This window comes from Neomonachus schauinslandi, chromosome 1 (assembly GCF_002201575.2).
Source record: "Neomonachus schauinslandi chromosome 1, ASM220157v2, whole genome shotgun sequence".
NCBI classification, from domain to species: domain Eukaryota; kingdom Metazoa; phylum Chordata; class Mammalia; order Carnivora; family Phocidae; genus Neomonachus; species Neomonachus schauinslandi.
In genome coordinates this window covers 67,983,542-68,006,880 of record NC_058403.1, presented here as the reverse complement: position 1 = coordinate 68,006,880, position 23,339 = coordinate 67,983,542, and the positions used below count along the sequence as shown (strand labels likewise).

Below are 23,339 nucleotides of genomic sequence, written 5' to 3'. Positions count from 1 at the left end.
CGAGATTTTTCACATGGCCAGGAAGCTCTTGTTCCTCAAACTTGAGGAATAAAACCAAATCACATAGGTTGTTAAGCTATCACCCTGCCCTGTTCACTCAACCACTAGTCTATTGGCTGACAAATACTGTGTCCCCATGGCCCAGGACGTGTTTATGGAAGAAAGGGATGACACTGTTCCCTTGCCCTGACATTCACAACACAGATCACAGATGAGATGGCTAAGAGCTAACATGTGTAGGACGCTTGCTTATCATTTTACAAAGCACATTCACACCTTCTCAATCATCATGGTATCTCTTTTGAGATAAGATTCAGGTGGACAGAATCGTCACTGCTGATAAAGGAGATAAAAGCTCTCCTTTAGTCTACAAGTAACTAAGTACTTGTCTAAGACTACTTAGTCTACAAGTAGACTAAGTAAGGTGCCCACGGCTACACAATAAGTAGCCAAGGCAGGACTACAACCCAGGTCTCTGATTCCCTACATATCCACTACTGCTACCACCCATCCTCATGTCTAGGAAAAGCTTTATTAAAAATCACACAGGGAGGGGCACCTGGCTGGCTCGGTCGGTAAAGCATGTGACTCTTGATCTTGGGGTTGTTAGTTTGAGCCCCACGTTGGGGGCTAGAGTTTACTTAAAAAAATAAAAAGTAAAATCACACAGGGAAAGCAGGGAGAGTCCTTATTCCTGGCTTGGAGTTAGAGACAGTATCTTAATACGAAATGTGGAAAAAATGTGTGAGATCTATTTGGGGCGAGGTGGGTGGGTATCTTCTCTTGGTAAATAAAAGCAGTGATTCAAGACCAAGGCTGGCAGATGAGAACTCAAGTGTCTACTAATGTCCAGAGGGACTTGTCAAAGGAGTTCTAGGGGAGCTTCAAGGGTTTTTGTCTGTATTGTATGTGAGCTGGAGAACACCTACCCTTGTTTCCTACCAGCAACTCTGGGGCAGAAGCCTTGGTGCCGTCACGACCACGTGACCATAATGCACCAAGGGCAGATCTGGGACTCCGAGACACAGGGATCTCCAGGCTTTTGGGTGGAGCAGAATTTGGTGCTATCTCTGGAATAACCAAAAAAGAAAGTAGAAAGAATCCAAGCCCTAGATATAAAAGTCCAAGTATGCTAGATGCTCCTGTAAAATTTCCAGACTCTGTCAATTGGAAAGGAACTTATTACCTCATCTCATACTGAACTGAGATAACTTCCACCCACAGGTCTAGGTTCCACCCTCCAGAGCAACAAAGAGTGAGACCAACCCTTCTTTCCCACGGCAGTCCTCAATGAATTCAGGACAGCTCTTACGAGACTTCTCTCTCCTAACTTCTCCCCCTATTTAACCCAGTACCTTCAACTTTCCTTCAAATGATATGGGCCACATGGTACGGTTTACCTCCTGGGGCCTTTCCACTGAGTACAAGAACACTTGAGAATGCTGCGTTCGGAACCTGATACATGACTCACGCTACTCATGGCAGGTACGGGCTGAAGAACTTTGAGGACAATGGGGCTGTTACTTTCCTTGATTGTACACTGTACTTTCACTAACCTAGCCTATGAACACACACTGGCTATTTTGGCAGCTGTCACACTGTTGTACTTACAGTCAAATAAAAACTCTGGAACTTTCATAGGTACTAGGTCTTACCCTCTTCTCTGCTAAAGAGCTAATGAGGAATAGGAATACAAGCCTCAGAGGTAAAAATGCAACTCGGGGTTCTCAAACATGCCTGGGGGAAACAACCACCTACTGTTGCTTCATTGCTCTCCCACAGTGGGTATGTACTGGGATGGGAGAAAAGAAAGCAGAGGTAAGGACAAAGGATCAAATTTTGGTGAGAAGATTCTGAGAAACCAAACTGCTGCTCCGTCATTCCTCTCCGTGACATGGCTTGGTTTTACTTGTTTGGCCAAAGAAATCCCTATAATTCTGGGTTCAGTACAGGTCCTCAAGAAGTAGTTACTGGTGGAAGAAGAAGTTAAAGTTCTTATTGTGGGAACGTACCACAGAGCAACCACTCATCTGATAGATGTTTGTTGAGGGCCTGTTACAGGGCTGATCTGCTCCACCAACACCCTCCACTTCCTCTCTTCTGGGAAACTTGCTCTCAGGGGACTTCTCAATATCTGCCCTTACCTGTTTAACACCAGACACGCCGATCACACAACTAGAGGGCTGTGGGGACTCCCAGCAGTGCTCAGGTGAGCAGTAATAGCAGGATAAAGGTAATCCAAAATACAGAAAAATACAGCCTTTTGGAAACAAGTGTCTACTGATGTATGAGTGTAAAAGCCTCCTGTGTACTAATGGAGGAGGGGAAAACCATGTCCTAAATGACCAATCATCTTGCTGGGTAGGGAAGCTGCACAGATTAAGATAATGAAAAGCTTAAGATACTTTAACAAATAACCCAACAGAACTATCTAAGAGCTGCCCCCACAGTGTGTGGCTCACACAGTAATTGCCATGGGACTGCACAGGAAATCTGGCCTGGGTGAGTCAGGGAAGCCCTTCTGGGCAGATGAGATTCCAGTGGGGCCCTGAAGGACCTATGCTTTAGATAAGCAAAAATAAGAGGGGGAATGTTCGAGAGAAGTAGGGTGGTATGAACAGAAACTCAGAGGGAGGAAAGCCAAGTGCACGAGGAAAACAATTTGGTTGGAGCAGAGTTCATCAGCCGGAATAAGTAAGTGGTCATAGGCTGGCTACAAAGCATTAGAATACTGGATAAATGTGGATTTTATCCATGGAATATTTTATACAGTCATTTCCAAACTTTGATCATATTCCTCGATCAGTAAACATAATTTTGGTCATACATTGCCAAAACATGTAACTTATTTATAACTTGTATTTCCATGCTACTGTATTATCATTATGTACATAACAAAATATGCCCCAAATCATTTTTAAATGATGAGATGAAGAGATTCCAAAATCGTCTTCCTGCACCTCAGTAAAGTGTCTTGGGTACCTGAAGGCACCCCAACGCTAGAGACAACCATGGAGGCAGGAGGGAGGCAGTGAGCCTTCATTGAGGAGAGAGGCAATAGCAGTGCTCGTGGAAGACCCGCCAGGAGACCGAGGCCCGGGAGGCAGGCTGATTGGGCAGAGGAACTACTGCAATAGTCCAGGCATGAGGTCAGGGCTCAGGGTCAGGTGGTGAAAGGGAAAATGTAAAGAAAAAAAACAAAGGGTGATTTTTAAGGAAAAACACTGTTAGTATTTGGAGAGCGAGGAGGGTGTGGGGGTCAGTGTGGAGAGGAAAGGAGAGCAAGTGAGGAGTGGTCGGAGAGGCAAGCTTTGAAAAGCCAGTGGAGTGCCCATGAGAGCACTCGACTCCCGCCAACAAGACAGGGAAGGTGGCAGGAAAACGGACAACCTTTAGACACAGTTACTAAAAACATCAGCCGAAATATTCTCTCTAACTTAGGAAGGAAAACTTAGAAGGAGAAGAATAAAATCATGTGTTAAATTTCATCAGTATTCTCCAAGCTGGGAGATTTAAAGACGGAGTTACTGTAATCAGAATTATGATCGGGCAGTGTTCCCTGCACGGCATCCAGCATTTTCCTCTAATTCCTGGGCCAAGGGGAGGAGGGTTTAAATGGTGCTGATAAGCAGAACTGCCCAAGAGAGGTCTGGCAGAAGCATAGACAGTTATGCTAATGAGAGTTGCAGGAAAAACCAAACAAGTGACACGGATGAGGGTGAAGGGCAAGGAGAATGCTTCAAATTGCCATCCTGTAGAGATACGCATCAGTGTAAAAACATGGGGCAGAGGAATAGCATTATCCAAAAATGAGCTCTTTCAGCAGCATGGTGCCCAAACCCTAAAGCAGCCAGAGCATAACCCTTCTCTGCAGTGATCTGATTGGCCCTGACACAGTCACAAGCTAGGCCAGTTTTCAGGGGCGTAAGTTCAGTTTTCCCCCATGATGGGGGTATGTCTCAGCTCCTCTAATCTCTAGTGGGAGGTATCCACACACTTTTGCCCATTCCCCGTTATAATCAGCAATTGACTTTTACAAGACTCTGCAAGCTAGAAAATTGTTGAGGGCCCCCAAATAAAATTACCTGGTGCTTTCAAAGACCCAATCCATGTTCTGTGTCTCAGCAGCCAAGTTAGCTTCAGGGCTAACCAGACACACACCAGTCACTGTCCAAATGCCGCATCCCTGTTGGTCAGCGGACCGGGCTCACAGGGAGGCTATTTTGTCTTGGATACTTTTTTCCTTTCATCAATGCCACAATCCCAAAAGGGCCTATTAATTGCCTATGCCCATTCCAAAAAAAAAAAAAAAAAAAAGCTAAAAAGACTTTGGAGCACAAGGTTTTTTGGAAACCATCTTTAGCTAGAAACAATCCTATAGGAGGAATGAGGACAGGGGCAAAGGAGGCCATGGCAGACAGACGCCAGGCCCCGGGAGCCACATGGAGGTGAGACACACACAGAACTGCCTCCAGGACCCCCACTTACCAGCTTGCTTTTGACCAATTGTTCTATTGCACTGACAAGGTCTGCAGCAGAAGGTACTTCAGTGGAAGCCTGCCGGGCTGCTAGCAAAGAGGAGGACTGCAAGACATTGAGCAGCAAAGGAAAAGCAGATTAGCAAGGAATGAGGAATAGCAGTTAGAAAGCAAAACAGCAAGTCCACAGCTCAAGACAGGCAAGAGAAGCAAAGCTTTATGTCTAGAGGCAAGAGATCACAGAGGGAGATAGGAGGGGGTGTGGGACAGGCCTGCCTGACCCCTTGTCAGGAATTCTGGCCAGCAGCAAAGCAGGGATGGGACTAGGCTCTCCTTTGGCAGGCCTCCGGAGGAGCTGAGGGCAGGGTTTGCTGAGTTCCCGGGAGGCCAATAGGTAAGGGCTGCACCCACTGTAGCAACAGGGGAGAGGGACAGACAGAACTCTGGCCACGACAGGGCTGCCCATTGCTGTTCCAGGGTATGAAAGGAATCCATAAACCTAGCCTCAAATGTGTCCAAAGGAGAGAAATTGTCTTCGCTTTGCTTAAATACAGATTTTAAATATAGGTCTTCAGTGTGTATCAAGCAAAAATTCTAGGGCAGAGCACTTAAAGACCAGGAAGCTAGAAACCCTGCCCACTCACATGTGCGTACACGTGCGTGCACACACACACACCACACACACATACACACACACCTCCACAAACATAGCTGTTTGTGCTAAGGCCCCCGAACTGAAATACCTGGATGTAATAAATGGTTTTAGCAAGGAGTTGTGTATTTCATGTTGGAGTCACCAGGGACTATCCTATTCATGGTGAAAGGAGGCTCAAACCAAGGGCCTGCCCCCCATCCACTTATACCAGCAAGAAGGACTGACTGGTTCATGTGGCTGTTTGGTCAATGGTTTGGGGAATCCTCCTCATGGAGGGATGGTGGTTTTTATCTTCTTTCTCCTACTTGAGAAGAAATTGGGAGAGAAATGGTTCACTGCATGCACACGTATGAGCTTTCCCCCCTGGCATAGCTAAGCAGAGGGTAACTGTGCTCCCAGGGCCCAGGACACATGCTCTTTTGGTCTTTGACACTGATCACTGCAGGGATAAAAAGCTGAATGTCCTGGCCATGCTCTGGCTTCAGGTTTGTCCCTTACGTTAGGGGGAAGAGTTTCAAAAAGGAAGCTACTTTTCTAATTTAAGGTCTTTGCTTCTGAGATGGGGTAAAACAGTCAAATAATAATTAAGAGAGATACAACAACACTCTTTTTTCTCTTCTGGGGAATGCAGGAAAGGAGTTTAAGTCTGTTTGGAAATCCAAGCTTTTGATTTCGTAATCCCACCCCTGGGAACTTATCCCAAGGACAGAAGTCCAAAGAACAATTGCTGTATGTACAAAGTGATCTGCAGCAGTGTTATCTAGGGTAGCAAAAACTGGAAACAACCCAGGATATCCCAAAACAGACTGGTCAAGCAAATTATGATACATCAAATAAGGGAAATACTCCCCAGCTATTAAAATTGTAGTTATGAAGATAAAATTAATAAGATTTAAAAAAAATTAAATAAAACATTGAGCATATCAAGTGCATATTACAATTATAAAAATAAAACATATACACATATGAACAAATAGTAGAAGGGAACATGGAGAATCAAGGCGGTTGTATAACATTACAATAGGTAGACTAAAAACGTCCTTATAGACTGTTGTAAAAACTTATTTTACTAAGTTCAACTCCAATTGCTAGAAGTTCTGAGGCTCCCCAAATATTTCAGAAAAACAAATGCACAGAAATCAAACAGGCAGGGCTGAGGAGGGTGAATGTGTCTAAAAAGGGACTGTTGCCATCAGTCCTCTTTCTGGCTAACAAAAAGCCACACAAATGTCTGGGGTGAGTCCGCCTTTTCAGTTAAAGATTATCCAGAAACAGCATAACATCCTCTTCCCCAAAACAAGCTGTGTTTGAGGGAATTCGAGGGGGAGGGTTCGTGACCTTTACTTTTCAGATGCCGGCTGGCACCTCCATGCGGAGGGCCGCGTGGGAGGGCCCATACTGTGACAGGAGCATCCTCCGCCCCACACATGCTGTCACTGTTCATAGAACATTTTACAAGGCTAGGCCTCTGGGAACACAGCAGCCTGGCTCCTGTGCTGACCTCAGTGTGGAGCGCGGCACTTCTGCTCCTGGGAACCCAGGATGGACATCGTGCCGTGCTTCCTGCTACTTGCCCTTCCAACAGTTAAGAGTCAGGGCCACCACCATCACCGTCACAGAGGGGGCATCTTCATCATCATCCTGTCCCGAGAGTCTCTCCCTCTCGCGTGGCACCCTGGGAGACCCCAACTAATGTCTGGGGGTTCGTGATCCAAATACAAAGCAGAGGGAATGAACACAAGGACGGGGCTGTCACCGGACATGCTGAAGCATCTGCAAGCAGGCCTTTCTGAACTGTATCCCTGGGGGGTGGTATGAAGATGTGTTCCCCGCGTCTGCTGGCCCCACCGCCTCAGAGCGGGCCGTGCCACGGCAAGGCGGCGCACCACGGAACACAGGGAGACCCCGGAGGGACGGCTAAGCCACCACCACCACCAACAACAACAACCACTCTGAAAAGAAAATGTAAAGGACAGTTAAAACCTGCGGAGTCCAAGGGGACAGCGGCACGAAGAGAAGGCAGGAAAAACACACCGAGGTGAAAGCAGGGTTTGCTAGGAAAATGAGTGACAGAGCGTGCGGTTCAAGCAGCCCTGAGCCTCGGCCGGGGTACCAGGCCACACATCCAAGCTGACCTCTAGAGCAAACAGAGTGATCGCTCAGCGATTCAAGGCCACGTAGACATCTATGCTTCAGGCCCCGGTGAGCCTCTGCGTGCTCACGAGGCAGGGATTTTTGCAAGACCAACCACGTGGCAACCTGCACTTAGGTCTTCCCACCTTTGTCAGCAACTCCCCCTTAGCAGCGTCTCCATCCCTCCTGTGGTGATTGCAGAATTTGGGCTTAACCGGAAGCTACTGTTACTTGGATTTTAGAGTTCAGTATAGGGAAAACGATCAGCTAAAACACAATTCAGAAGTCAGGTACAACAAAGTGATCTCAGCCTGGAATGGCCTCAGACTCCTTTTGCGACAAATAGTTCCTTTTAGGATCTGCAGCTTCCAAAGACAGAGTCATTATCCTTCATCAACAGGACAAGACACCAGACAGATTCCCGCTCTGGGACTTCTGCACGCGTCCCTTCACTGCCCAGAATGAAGTCAGACCTCCAGGGCGGGGGGAGGGGACACCTACCAAATATAGATGGAATCTGCATCACTATGGATTCAGGGAGATAACAAGGGAGAGACGGTATTACTACCCTCACCACACACACAAGACAAAATCACATGTGTTATACATTGTTCTTTCAAGTGAGAAAGTAAAGAAGTCCTACCATCTCATCCTGTGTAGGGTCATTGTCAAAGATCTTCATAGGAGGAGGGAGGGGGGTGTGTGACTCTTCATCTGGCTCATCTTCGCCCCAACCTTTCTTGTTCTTCTAGAACAAATGAGCAGCATTAGTCATTCAGTCCTATGTTTCATATAGTTAAAGATACCAATGGTTCAGGACTTAGAATTTTTTAAAAAAGCAACATATAAGATACCCTCCTTCCTCAACACATCCTTATTTTTTCAGCCTCACCATCCTCCTCTGTGGAATGGGTGCACCTTTTTATCTCAAAGGACGGTGAGGTTCAAATGGGGGAAAACACACACACACACACACACACGAGAAACATTTACCTCGTTAATCAGTCAGGAAAAGAAAAAGCTGAGAGTGGTCAGAGTAAACCTAACTTTTTTTTTTTAAATGGTTCTTTATTTATTACATGCCTTCAGTTTTACTTTCATGGATAAGCTGCTGTGTCCATGAAATTCTTTTTTTTTTTTTTAAGATTTTATTTATTTATTCATGAGAGACAGGGAGAGAGAGAGAGAGGCAGAGGCAGAGAGAAGCAGGCTCCCCGCCGAGCAGGGAGCCCGATGCAGGACTCGATCCCAGGACCCTGGGATCATGACCTGAGCCGAAAGCAGATGCTTAACCATCTGAGCCACCCAGGCGCCTGAGAAAACCTAACTTTTTAAGCTTTTGAAGGACTATTAAGCCACAGTCTATCACCAGGCTCTACTGTCATTCTCAGAGGGAGAAATGGCAGATAGCATAAAATTACAAACAGAGTCTGGTTACATAGCAGGAAGAATCGCTTAGCCACATCAGCGAATAGAGCAGGTTAGTTGGCCAGAAAAAGACAGCTCTCATTCCCCCAACTAAAACACACCCACTGTATTTTGATTACAGAATCTCAGCTTTGAAAGGGACTTCAGAGGTCACCCAGTCTGACCTCTCGGCTAATACAGGGATCTCTCCGACTGCTATGTGAGGTCATATGGCGTCCCAGCCCCTTCTAGCATGGGTGTCTATTTGCTTTCATGGCAGCTCACTCATCACTAGCTGACCTCCATTAAAGTTCCTCTTTGAGCTGCAACCTTGCCTTCTGTAAACCTTCACCTGTTAGTCATAATTCTCCCCTCTGGAGCAACCTGGAGTTGTCTACTCCCCATTTGTATGTGGCACTGGTCTAGATACTTGAAAACAGCTATAGTCTCCCAACATGGGCTTCTCCTTCCAAGGGAAATGGTCTACCTTCTTTTATTCTTATTCTCAACTAGCAGGTTTTGATGTAGTCCTTAGTAGAAGCAGGGGATTAGGTGACCAAATGGCTGCCCTCAGGCCCAGGCCCCTATCTCCAAATCTGGCAAAATGTTGTCTATCTGCTGGAAATTCTAGGTGCTAGTCAGTCTCCGAATTGATCACACATCAGATTGGTAAGGTCTTGTTAGTACAAAAACTCAGATCACTTGGGCTCAAGAACACAATCTACTGGGGACTAGAGACTGGTGGGTTTACAGAACCCAGGGAAAGAGGCCTCACAAAACTCCAGGAAGGATGTAGGTCAGAAGCCCCCTCCTGATGGAGGCTCCAGGGCCACATGTAAGTACCTCATCGGCACTGTCTCCCTGAGGGGTTGTCTCATCCCCAGGCTTGGGAGATCCCAGGTCGAAGCTCTTCCGGCCATCTCGTACTTTCTTCTGCTTCTTGATGTTTCCATCCGCTTTTCCACTGTTGAGCCGGCGCACCGGACTGGTCAGCCACTTCTTAAGGGTGTTGGTGGAACGCTTGGGCCCGGGGGAGCTGTGGATGGAGTTCAGGGAGGGCTGAGACTGCAGGTTGGCCACTGACTCAGACTTGCCTCCGTTTTCACTTGAGGAATGAGAGTATGCATCTGAGGAGAAAGAACAGACCGACACAGCCAACGTCAGAGGCAGTTAAGGGGGGGATAGTGTGGCTGGGAGTAAGACAGTTCCATCCTCAGGAAGCTGGGACGCAAGGCAGAATGTCAAGGCCAGCTGCAAACCCTGGTCAAGGCAACCCTCTCTAGAGGTTAACAGCTGACCCTCACTCAATTTTTAATGTGCAAGGCACTACTCTGGGAGCCGCGGATATCGGAGTGAACAGAAGACAGACTCCTACCTTTGTGGAGAAAAAATCAAGATACTAAGCAAGAATTACCAACCAGTAACAATGTCACGGAGCGTCTATTAGGTAGTGTATTTTAAAGACATTTAAGACCTAGGTTTTGGGGCGCCTGGGTGGCTCAGTCGTTAAGTGTCTGCCTTCGGCTCAGGTCATGATCCCAGGGCCCTGGGATCGAGTCCCGCATCGGGCTCCCTGCTCAGTGGGAAGCCTGCTTCTCCCTCTCCCACTCCCCCTGCTTGTGTTCCCTCTCTCGCTGTGTCTGTCAAATAAATAAATAAATAAAATCTTAAAAAAATACATATTAAAAAAAAAAGACCTAGGTTTTATTTTCAAAGACCCCTTATCTAGCTACACAAACACAAACAAACACACACAGACACAAAGAAAGAGAGAGAAGAGAGAAAGAGCAAGACAGAGCATGCAAAACAAAGCCAAATTCACAGAGAATGTGATTAACTGCCACAGGGCTGGTATGGACTCTAGGTGATAAGCTAGCAGAGTTCAGAGGAAGGTCAGATCAGTGTAGGCGGGATTGGTCTGAAAAGAGTTTAATGGAAGAGATGTGTCTGAGTAGAAGAGAAGGGGAGAAGGAACTCCAAAAGGAGAGACAGCAGGAACCAAAGCAGGAATATTGAAAAGTAAGTTAACACAGCCCATAAGGAGATCCTCTGCATGAAGTAAAGTTTTGATGGAGAAAGAGAAACTGGATAGAAAGATTAGTGAGGATATTTAATAATAAACTAGAAGTGTCTGACCTTTATTGAGACTATCCTGGGAAATGACACAATAAAAAGGGTTTTTTTTTTTTTGTTGTTGTTAATTAATCTGGTCACTACATACAGCATAGCCTTGGGAAGGAGGGGTCAGAACCAGAAGGCCACACTAGGGTGGCACACAGGGGTACGGAGGAACGAATGCGATGCATTCCAAAGCAAGAAGTGTCTGGATGACAAGTCAAAGGTGAGTCACCTCTCTGTATCTGCTGCTTCTCATTACCAAAATGGTCTTGGGAGAATTCCTTGACCCCTCATGGTTACACTTCCCCTGTGCCAGTTCACGTACTGATATTTAAACCAAACACATGACTAGGTATTGAAATAAATTACTGAAGTGGCTTTTCATACCTATTCCTCTCAAAGGCTGAATCACCTTTTCCTATAATGACTTCATCCTAGGCCTGGCCTTGAGGACAAACCTGCATTTAGAGGCCCTCTGGCCTAGACATAGCCAGTAGAGAAAAAACAAAATCCCAAAGGAAGGTGAATGAATACTTTTGTCAACAAAGAGCTGTCTCCAGCTTCTACAATTGACAGATCTTGAGGGCCCCAAGCTCAGGCTCTTGACCCTGTGGGGTCTGACTTTGATGCTGCTAGAGTTTTGTGTGTACCTTGGAAAACAACACCTCAATGTTTGCATCTAGAAGCCCAAACACTGAGGTCCTGAAGTCCCCTGGTAAAAAGGATAATTTACAGGGTTGCTCTGCTGAGGGAATATTTGGGGATCCACTGACTTGGTTGGCGTCCCTTTAAGGACAACGCTGTAATCTTATCTCAGGGAATTCCTTGCTGGCTGTGGTGCTGGGTATGTTTGGTGTGGGTCAAACTCCTGTTCTCAGAAGCCTGGGTGATCAACATCTCCCCACACTGGTAGTAGAACCAGGGCTTTTCTCTTATCTTTCTGCTGATAAGCTGCAAAAGCTTTTCATTCACCAGACCCCTGGGATACCACATGGCTCTATAAAACCAAGCCTTCAAAACTTAATCAGCACATACTGTGTCAGCAGAACTAGAGGCCCAACCACATTAACTGTGCCCTGGTCCAAATACTCTGTTCCATCACAAAACATAGTCTGATTTTGAGATTCACAAATGCAAATCTTGACTGTCCTTCCCTGTTGTCATATGGTTCTGCTTTGGGGCATGCTGTATAAATGAATGGCAAGAGTACAAATCACGAAGTACAAATTAAAAATCAAGCATGCTCTCACTTTTGTTGTGTCAAGTTTATTCCGTGTAAACAATTAGGGCCATTCAATCGCAGCCCACATAAAAGAGAATTCAAGTGTTGGAAGCAATCTATAATTCATCTAATTAGGGTCCCAAATTCAGACAGAACCATTTCTAAATCACTTTGTTGTTTTTTATTTGTCTGTTTTTGTTTTTATTTTCCGGTTTTGATATAATTGACATATAACATTGTATTAGTTCAAGGTGTACAACATAATGATTTGATATTTGTATATATTGTGAAATGATCACTGCAATAAGTTTAGTTAACATTGATTACCTCACATAGTTACAATCTTTATTCTTGAGATGAGAAATTTACTAAATTACTTTGAATGCATGCTTTTAGAGAATGTGGCACCATTTAGTTTAGAAAATTTGTAGTTTATTACTGCTTTAAAGAATAATTGGCATGCTATGCTCATCCCATTTTTGGAAGATGACTGCAATTAGCTGTTTGAGATTTTATTATAGTACCTTTCCAGGCATAAAAGTTAAGTGACTGATTTGTAACAACTGCAACAATAAGACTGCTCTCAAACCTTTCCAAGCTGAGGTAGACGCTATTTATTATGATTCTTGTCATAGGAAATAGAAGATCAGTATTTCAGGAAACCAAGGATCATAGTTGGTGAATGGCAGGGAGGCAAGAATTAAGCTCAGATCTTACTCCTTACTCTTTTTTTTTTTTTAAAGATTTTATTTATTCATTTGAGAGAGAATGAGATAGAGAGAGCATGAGAGGGGGGAGGGTCAGAGGGAGAAGCAGACTCCCTGCCGAGCAGGGAGCCCAATGCGGGACTCGATCCTGGGACTCCAGGATCATGACCTGAGCCGAAGGCAGTCGCTTAACCAACTGAGCCACCCAGGCGCCCCTTACTCCTTACTCTTAAAAGTTTTACTTATTTTAGAGACAGAGAGCAGAGAGAGAGAGAGAGCATAAATGGGTGCAGGGAAGGGCAGGGGCAAAGGGAGAGGGAGAAGCAGACTCCCTGCTGACCAGGGAGCCTGACGTAGGGATTGATCCCAGGACCCTGAGATCACTACTTGGGCCGAAGGCAGATGCTTAACTGACTGAGCCACCCAGGTGCCCCATCCACTGCACATATATTAATCTTATTCCTACATCTGCATTTATTCCACGTATTGCTTTAGCCTCTATGATTATTGTAAAAGGAGCATCAAACTGCTAGTCTATTTAACATTTCAAATATATGTTTATATGTAATTTATGTAAGTTATAAAATTTCAGTGTTGAAAACAGTCTCAGTCTAATTTTAAGGACAAGGCAATGAAGGTTTAAATATGAGAAATCCATTGTTACAAATGAGTTAGTCACAAAGCTAGGACCAGAATCCAGGCATCTCTCCATCTGCCCCAGGGCTCTGAACTAACGTTTCCTCTATAGTCCTGAGGCACAGAGGCTGCACATACAGCTAATATCTGGTTTTAAGTCACTGGGAAGACAAATGTGTCCCTGGGCATTGTAGGTAATCAAGCTCCCCAGATGTTCCAGTATGTTCAACTTGCTTTCTGGATCAGAAAAAAATCATATTCTGAGGCTGGTTTTACTAGGAGATACTTTTAAGATAGAGAAAAACGTAGAAAAAATGTAATAAACCAGGTACCCACCACTCTAGATATGATAAATGTAAACTTTTTTTGGTCAGCTTTTAAAAAATATAAAAGATTATATATACAGTTGAAGCTTTAATTTTTTTTTCACCCATTCACAATCCTATCCACCATTTTCCCTTCCTAGAGTTAAATTTTCTTCTGAAGCTGGTGTGCATCTTTCCCATCCATGTTGTTAGCCACTTACTTTGTATGGAAATTTAGTGTTATTTTGTGTTTTTAAAATTTTATATAATTATCATAATATAAGTATCATTTTGCAACGTGCTCATTAATTCAAAATTATCTGAGATTTATCCGTGTTCAGTCATGTAGATCTAGTTCATTCATTTTAATTGTTGAATAATATTCTTTCATAGGACATATCATGGCGTTTGTAGCACATTTTCCTAAGGATGGATATTTAGGTTGTTACACACACACACACACACACACACACACACACACACACTTATTTGAAGCAGTCCTGTACAGGTCTCTGTTTATTTGTGAGAATTCCTCTAGGGCAGTGTTTCCCAAACTACCTGTGGTCAGGGAGTCAAAGACCCGTTTTTCTTATTTCTAATCTGTTTCAGATCGATACTTTTATAAAATACAAGGTCACACTCTTAGATGTGGTGGAAGTATCAAATTGCTATAAAAGCTTCTAAATGCTTATTCTCACTTTCTGTACTTATATCACCCTGTGAACTGGAAACAAATGGCTGACAAATCTTTACAACGTGCAGATCACACACCGAGGAGAACACACACTGCTCTAAACTCTTAAAGCATCCAGAGCATGTATCTCAAGGTAGACCTGCTGGGCTTTACAGAAGACACCTCGCCACCTTCACTAGTTACTGCCAGATTGCACTCTGATTTACTCCCACCAACGTGTACACAACTTCTTGTCTTTTGTAATCATCAACGAAATGAAAATGCAATCTACCAAATGGGAGAAAATTTGCAAATCATGTATCAGATAAGGGGTTAATATTCAACATATATAAAGAACTCATGCAACTCAATAGCAGACAAACAACCTGATGAAATAAATGGGCAGAGGATCTGAATAGACCTTTTTCCAAAGAGGACATACAGACAGATTGGTACAGGTACATGAAAAGATGCTCAGCATCACAAATCATCAGGGAAATGCAGATTAAAACCACAATGAGATATCATCTCACATCTGTTACAATGGCTATTCTCAAAAAGATAAGAGATAACAAGTGTTGGTGAGGATGTGGAGAAAAGAAACCCTTGTGCACCTGGGTTGGTGGGAATGCAAACTGGTGCAGCTACTATGGAAAACAGGATGGAAGTTCCTCAAAAAATTAAAAACAGAACCACCCTATGATTTAGCAATTTCACTTCTGGGTATTCATCTGAAAGAAATGAAAACACTTGACGGGGTGCCTGGGTGGCTCAGTCAGTTAAGCGTCTGCCTTCGGCTCAGGTCATGATCCCAGTGTCCCGGGATCAAGTCCCGCATCGGGCTCCCTGTTCAGCGGGAAGCCTGCTTCCCCTCTCTCTCTGCCGTTCCCCCTGCTTGTGTGCATGCGCATGCTCTCTCTCTGTCAAATAAATAAATAAAATCTTAAAAAAAAAAAATGAAAACACTTGAAAAGATATATGGATCCCTGTATTAATTGCAGCATTATTTATAATGCCCAAGACAGAGGTGACTCGATAAATGTATATGGAAATGTGGTACATGTGTACATTGGAATATTATTTAGCCACAAAAAAGAAGGTAATCCTGCTATTTGTGACAACCTGGATGGACCTTGAGGGCATTATGCTAAATGAAATAAGTCAGACAGAGAAAGATAAAGACTGTATGATTTCACTTATATGTGGAATCTAAGGGAGAAAAAACAAACTCACAGATACAGAGAACAGACTGGTGGTTGCCAGAGCTGGAGGAGGAGGGTGGGCAAAATGGGTGAAGGAAGTCCAAAGATACAAACTTTCAGTTATAAAATAAATAAGTCATGGGGATGTAAAGTACCGTGTGGTGACTACTGTGAATAATGCTGTATTATATATTTGAAAGTTGCTAAGAGAGTAAATCTTAAAAGTTCTTATCACAGGAAAGAAAAACTTTTAACTATGTGTGGTGATGGATGCCAAGCAGACTTATGTGGTGATCATTGCACAATACATACAAATACTGAATCATTATGTTGTATACCCGAAACTAATATAATGTTATGTCAATTATATCTTGATTTAAAAAAAAAAAAGAAAAAAGTTCCTATCTTCCTGCATTCTCCTTGATGATTGATTATGTACATTAGCATATAATTTTCCCCTGGAAAAAGTAAACATCTCCTTCCTAACCAAAGCACATACTTTAAGGAAATAAATTGAGATTAAAGCAGAATGTCTCAAGAAGAAGAAACAAAAAGGTAAAAACCAGTGCCTCTAGATCAGTAGGAAATGCATCCTATAATTGGTATCTCAGCCACAAACTGGGAAAATAGGAAATTTGTTAGGGGAATCTCTGAGGTTAAAGGTCCAACTTCACGGGCTCTGAGTGGCACAGCTTACCTGATTGGTCATGGGAGTAAAAAGATACTAATGAAATCAAGAAAATGTAAATAAATAAGCCAACAGATAACCAATACTTATCCATCAGCAGACTCACACACTATTTTTTATCCCTACTTGCTTCAATTCCCAAGCCACCTCTCTAACCCACCTGATTTCCCCTTTAATACCTGCGAAGACACGCTGCTTGGTCACACAACACATTCCAAGGCTTAGTCAATGACTAGAGAATTCTTGACCTCAACACTCATCTCCTCATGATACTTTGTTGCAGTTGATTAAAAGAGAAACCCTCCTGGCCTAATCTGCCTGCCTTGCTTAAATGACCTCAGAACAACCCACTGATGCCTAGTCAGTGGATTGCAACAAAGAGGTGAGCTCGCTTCTGGCCCTGCTATGCCACCAACAAGCTGGGCAGTGCTCAGATGGATGAGACAGGATACACTCAAAGCCTGGCTCCACCTCTGGCCAGCTGTGTGACTCTGGTCCATTTACTTAACCTCTCTGTATCTCAGTTTCCTCATCAGTAACTGAAGATAATATTAGTGTCTACCCAATAGGATTGCTATTAGGATTAAGGAGTTAATATTTTTAAAGTGCTTAGAACACTTATAAACCCACAGAAACAAGATGTGAGTTAAATAAAAATCAATAAATCCAGAAAAACCTCCCTTAATTCCGTGGCTTTGAGTTTATTCTGTATAAACTCTGTTCCTTCATTCTATCTTATGTTCTTCTAAAGCCTAGACTAAATGATTTAAGGCTATTTTTAGCTTCAAAGCTTCATGCCCTCCTAAAAGCAAAGAAACACTTAATGCTACCAGCTGCCATTCTGGGTCATTTTCCCTTCTAATTTCAGGGAACCACTCTTATGACCAGTGCCTGAAATCCTGTCCGAGAATAAGGTGGCCATATCCTTGGGTTACTTGGCCATGGTTGTCTCCTTTTCCCGCTATTTGGAAGTTTAAGCAGCACAGGCTATTCCCTGGAAATGACACATGCCTCCTTATGTATAGGGTGTCTCTCAGAATGGGAGCTTCAGATGGATTTTATGACCAGGCAACTGAACAACTGTTGAGACTAGGGTCTCAAATACCATCACGGGGTTAGAATAAACATGTCACTGTTATCAGTTTCAGCCTTGGGGCAAGGGCTCCATAATTTCAGGTATTTTCATCACAGTAGCATGTTTCCAAGCAGTACAGGAGATGAGAGTTGTCTGCTTGATGTGAAGAGGAAAAGTGGAACAAAGCCCATGAGAATATGCGCACTGCACAGTCCCAACAAGTCCATTGTCTAGGTCAAACACTGTCCTTCTTTACTTGGACAGACCTTCACTAGCTACCAAAATAGAAGATAATTGTATACAAATGGGTAGTAACTGAATATACTAGAAATCTGCCATATCTAATATAGCCCATTTATAAATTCAATTTCCTTTTTAAAAAGTTTCAACTCATATTTATTTCACTTTTATGTTACACCTAAAAAAAAAAAAAAAAGCTTTTACCCTTTGCAGTCTGGTGTAAAATTTGCAAAACTATTCCAAAAGCAGAATGCATTTTTGCACAAGTCGTCACAGAATGCATACGTAGGAAATGCCAAATGCCTTTGGCTGCTTCCACAGTACGGCCATCCGCTATTTCTCTAATCACAAAATACTGATTCATCAGCCTTCTTCACACTGACCTCAAAGTAAGCTGAAAATAAAGGATTATACCTCTTAGACAAAAAGAGAAGAGGATTCTATTAGTTTTGAGGGGTTACCATCCCCAAAGACTAGGAGCAGTGTCCTTGAAAGGGCTAGGCTGGGGCCACAGAGAGCATATGCATGTGTAAGGTCATCCAAGCTTTCAGTGGACTGTGAGTACCCTTAACGCATAACTCACTAAGCTGGCCCACCATTTTCTATACTGGCTTGAGGGACAAAACTCAAGAACAAAAAACTCCATTTTCAGTCCATTCTTCTGGAGTTTGGTGGTGGTATCCAATCACATCCCAAAGGCTGTCTTTTACATATTGTAATTTATGTTATTGCTAAAAGATACAGAGTCTAGTTGCTCTATATTAAGCACTACCTGTTTTATCTAGACGGGTCTATAAATGTCCCCCTGGTATTTATAACACTCTATTGGGAGCTTTGACTCCAATGGCTGAAATCACACAAAGACTCCTAAAACCCACTAGGTATTTACAGAAGAGTCCTTTAACCTCCTGTTTTTTTTGTCTGGCTTTAGTTCCAATGATACTGGAATAATTATAAACTCATCCTTATTGCCTTCCGTGGCCTGAGCTATATAAGGCAAATGCATTTCAATACATCTGTCTGCAGAGATTAGAAAGCCAAATACTCCTGTTTTCTTCAGCTTTCTATAAATTTACTTAATATAAACATTATAGAAGTATCATATATCCATTTTTCTCACACTGGAAATTGAAGTATCACATACACATTTTCTCACATCTAGAGAAGGGGATGATGGGAAGGTCAAGGATACAAATTCTTTGTGTAATAAATACATGAATCCAATTGTTTGTAAGCAGGGACAGCACAAAACCTACAGTAAGCGTTAATATATCTCTCATGGCATAAGATAATGACTCTGACAGGTCTTTTAGTGGGATGCTGATGAAAGCCAATCTCCTGGTTGCATGTCTAGCTGAGGTCCCAAGGCTGTGCATCACCAGCTCCTGGAATGGCTGGCTTTCCGCCAAACCATTTGGTTGGCCATGCTGGTATCTAGACCCCCTGGTGCCAGTGGAGGAAGAAAGCTGCTACAGTGAGAGCAACAGGACAGGGGAAAGGGGGAGAAGCAGCGTGTTCCAGGAACATTGTTTCTGAACACGACAGAAGTTGTTGCCCTTGCAATTCGCCCCTACTGCAACTTTAGACTAAACTTGGCAAACACCACTTGGCTCAGAATAGTCCTTCTCCCACCTCTGGGACAACACTCAGGTCTCAAATGCATAGTCCACACCCCTGCCTCCTGCTCGCTATACTGCTTTTATACTTAGTCCAGGAATGTCTTCTCCGATGAGTCCTTTGCCAACCCACTGTTCTCTATCTCACCATTTTACTCAGACCTTCATGTGGTTTTGTAATTTTTTTTTTTTTTTACATCTAAATCCCTATGGATTTGGAACTTTCGTGTCTGCTTTTCCCCATTAAACAAAGAGTACAAAATGAAGGATCACCCTGAGCCTCAACAGCACATTGTATTGAGCTCAGTAGACAGATGACAGTTCATTTCTACTCCCTTGTCCCCTTCTCTTCCCTAGAATGCTGATCCTACCTGGTAGACTGTACAGAGATCTGAGCCATGGGGATTCCAAATCCAGTGGCATCCACATAGGGCAGGAATTCGTTTCATCTTCAGGGCTCATGGGGACACCAGCTCTTAATATCAGGGTCTTCTCCAACAGACTAAACAATCTCCATGGGGGGGGGGGGGGGGGGAAAGCCAGTACCTCAGGCTTCAATCTAGATAAACTCTTTCGAATTCTATTCTAATTCAGTCCAGATCTCACTCAACTACTGCAGGCTCCTTCAGTGCCTCCCCTTCAAGTCCCATCAGGACACCTTTGGAAACAGAGGGTAAAATGTTTCCAACTGCTTGTCTTCAGTCTCCTTCGCCTTACTTTTCCCTGGGTAATATTCTCTCTGAGCCAGAGACAGAGGGAGAAGAGCCCTCAAAGGGCAATGAGTCAGTGCCTTCCTCCCATCCCAGATAGGCATGGCCATTGCTGTGACATGTTGCCACATTGACTCACTCAATTCACTACCCTTTTGGTGGCCTTTGGAAGCCAAGGGCTAAAAATTCTTTCTATATTTCAGGGGTGGATTCTGAAACTTGACATATCAGATCGCCAAAAGTCAGTGGAAGAATATCTGCTGCTCTTCCAAGAGTAAACATTCTAGACATTATTTCCATTTATATACCCTTTTCATTCTCCCAGACTTGTCCACAGCTCTGGAGAGGGAATGCACATTTCTTCTACAGTGTAGTGTAGAAAATTCTCCTAAAGGGCTCCTGAACTGCTCAAAACATCACCAACAAGAGAGCATGGTGAAAATGGACAAATCCAGACTGAAAAAAGGATATTGCCATGTTCATATAAAACCTAAACACAGACTTTTGAGAAGTGGTTTCTACTTATGTTAGGGCAATAAGAATCAGCAGATCAGCAGGAACTGAGGTCATCTAAGATCGGCGTTCATCTATAAAGATATCATGAGCACAAGGAGGTCATCAAATCATGACCCAGGGCATCCGCCCAGTCCCAAGCCTGGGGTAGCCATCTCCTTACGGCCTCCTTTTTAGCCCTCCTAAGCAGGTTAAATGAGCTCCATAAAACAGTTTAACCTGTTCACTTAAAATGTTACTAATGTTAAAATAGTAACATTTTGCACTTTTCAGATTGTGAGAACATAAACAAGTTCAACCCTAGTAATACTCCCGAAGCTCAAACTAACATGATACAAATTACCAAATGTAACTGAAGATTCTCTCAGAGGATGACCAAGGCTGTCTTTCAGATTTAATCTCCTGCAAGCAGATTCTTCATTCACAAAGACTTCTGTACGGATATTTTTCTTTCTATTCCTATTGTCATGCCTTAAATCAGATCTTTTAAAACTACTTGCTCTAACTATGTAACAGCCTCCAACTGATTTCTCTGCATCTAATCTCTTTCTCATATCAGTTTGACATCTCTCTGCTATCAGAACAATTACAGTGGTCTGTATAAGTCACTGGATCAATAAAATCTAATTTCTCAACCTGCTATTTAAACTACTCCATGGTCAGGCCTGCTCACCTTTCCAGCTCTATGAGCTTCTATTCTTTGATAATCTGAGTTTCCCACACTGTGGTCCCCAGACCAACAATGGAAGCATCATCTGGGAACTTGTTTAGAAATGCAAATTCCTGGGTCCCATTCTGGAGCTACTGAATCAGAAACCATGGGGGTGGCCCAGCACTCTGTGTTTTAACAAGCCCTCCAAGTAATTTCGATGTATGCTCATGTTTGAAGATGACTATTTTATATGAACCGCTACCCCGCCCCCACTTCAGTCTAATTGTTCATTTAGTCAGTTTGCTGCACAAGCCACGTTGCGTTCCTCATTGCTCATATCACCCTGCAGCCTCTCTGCTTGTCTAAAGCCTACCTAGCACTTCTTTTTTTTTTTAAAGATTTTATTTATTTAACAGAGAGAGACATAGCGAGAGCAGGAACACAAGCAGGGGGAGTGGGAGAGGGAGAAGCAGGCTTCCCGCAGAGCGGGAAGCCCGATATGGGACTCGATCCCAGGATCCTGGGATCATGACCTGAGCCGAAGGCAGACGCTTAACGACTGAGCCACCCAGGCGCCCCCTACCTAGCACTTCTTGGATGACTAAGCCCAGCATGTTCTCCTTTTTTCTGGGAGAGTACCTCTTGTACCACTCATTTGGCACTGACAATGCTTGTTTACGTGCCCTGCCCTCCCTAACTCTAAGGAAAGTCCTTGAGGACAGAGATGTCCTCCACCTTTGCATCCCCAGCACCAACTCTTTGGGTAAAGAGGAGCCCATTCAATGGCCAGTGATGAACAGCTAAGGACAAAGAAAGATAAATCACTGGAGTCTGAGTATCATTAGGCCCAGAGACCTCTAAAAAAAAGCCAATGTTGGTGAGGTGCTGGTCTCTTTAACTTAGCAAGGAGACTACCAACATAGGCTGGTGCTTCCCTGTTCCATGAGATGTTCTGTGTTGTTCAGGCAATTCAGATGGGTTAAACAAAGTTAACTGTTTCTTTACTGCAAGACTTATTATGCTAATTAACCTGTCATGCAAATGATGACTCTCCCAGGGGAGACACAGACCATTTACAGAAGTCTATTAATGTGTTGTAGAAAGCAGCGTGGTCAGCATCGATCTTGGCGATTACTCTACCTCAGTCTAGAATACAAAAGGTGAATCACGCTCTTGAGGATGGGATCCCAGTCAAACTCAAAACCTCTTATGAACACCAAAGGAGGAGGTAAGTTACAGTCCAGGTATTTTCAAGTTAGGTGCTATCGCCTCAGAGTTTCCCCAGGAGTCAGGGGGGGAAGCCTGTCCTGGATTCAACTTACAATGCCCTTCAATAGTAACCGAAACTGAAGGAACCCATGCCAGGCTTAATTATAGAGGCGGAGGGAAAGAGTTAAGTGGGGTGACTCTGGAAAGGTTAAAACTGTAATTAAGCGCTACTTAACTAAAAATGTTGCAATGGAAACTCTCCTAGGGAACCTGAGGGAAGAAGAGGGGAACTGCATACCTGGAGGAAGAAACAAGTGGCTCGTGGTCAACAACTGTGTTTTCAGTGTCCTTTTTTGGGAAAACTACATTGTGTGTGTTTGACAGGGATGGGGAGGGGTGGGGGAAAGAAAGTATTAAGGTACAGAGTATCCTGGACTTAACATAGTTTGAGACCTTGCAGGCTTAACCCGGCCCTGTTTCTCCAAAGCAGCCGTGCCCAGAGAGTCTTCCTCCGGGTCCTTGCTACTTGGCTTGGAAAAAAGCAACAAACAAGCTGAATTAGGTCTAAGCTGCCCAACCAAGAGTAACGTCTTATTCTACATTGCTCTGCCCTGTGCTTCGTGTAGCAAAGCCCTCATGCCCTGCTTCCTGGGCCTCCCTTCTCAGACCCAGAGTACAGACTCCATACTCAGGGTGCATGTGGCCAGGAAAAGCCACTGCCTGGCCTACCTGGGGATGAGATTCACAGGTATGAGCCCATGGCCTCATCTCTTTCAAACTTTTTACTTTGACATAATTTTGCGTTTAGAGGAAAGTTGCAAGATTAGTACAAAGAATTCCTATACACCCTTTACCCAGATTTCCCAAATGCTAACAGTTTACCGCTTGCTTTTTCTTCTCTTTCTCTCACTTGCTCTCCCCTTTTCTGAGCCTTCTGAGAATAAGTTACAAAGAAGATTCTTCTTGATTCCCAAATACTTCAGTGTATGTTTCCTAAAAACATGGGTGTTCTCTTACATAACCACAGTACAATGAGCAAATTCAGGAATTTAACATTGCTACTCTCTTCAAATATTGCCAATTGTTCAAACGATGTCCTT

At 43.7% G+C, this 23,339-nt stretch overlaps 1 protein-coding gene across 1 annotated transcript in view; it reads right to left on the bottom strand.

Moving 5' to 3' along the window:
• Positions 1-23,339, bottom strand: part of KALRN (kalirin RhoGEF kinase) — a 276,016-nt gene that overhangs the window by 25,125 nt on the left and 227,552 nt on the right. The window contains 3 exon segments of the mRNA XM_044919773.1: positions 4,489-4,584; positions 7,910-8,014; positions 9,517-9,800. Of these exon segments, the coding sequence (XP_044775708.1) occupies positions 4,489-4,584; positions 7,910-8,014; positions 9,517-9,800 (485 nt within the window).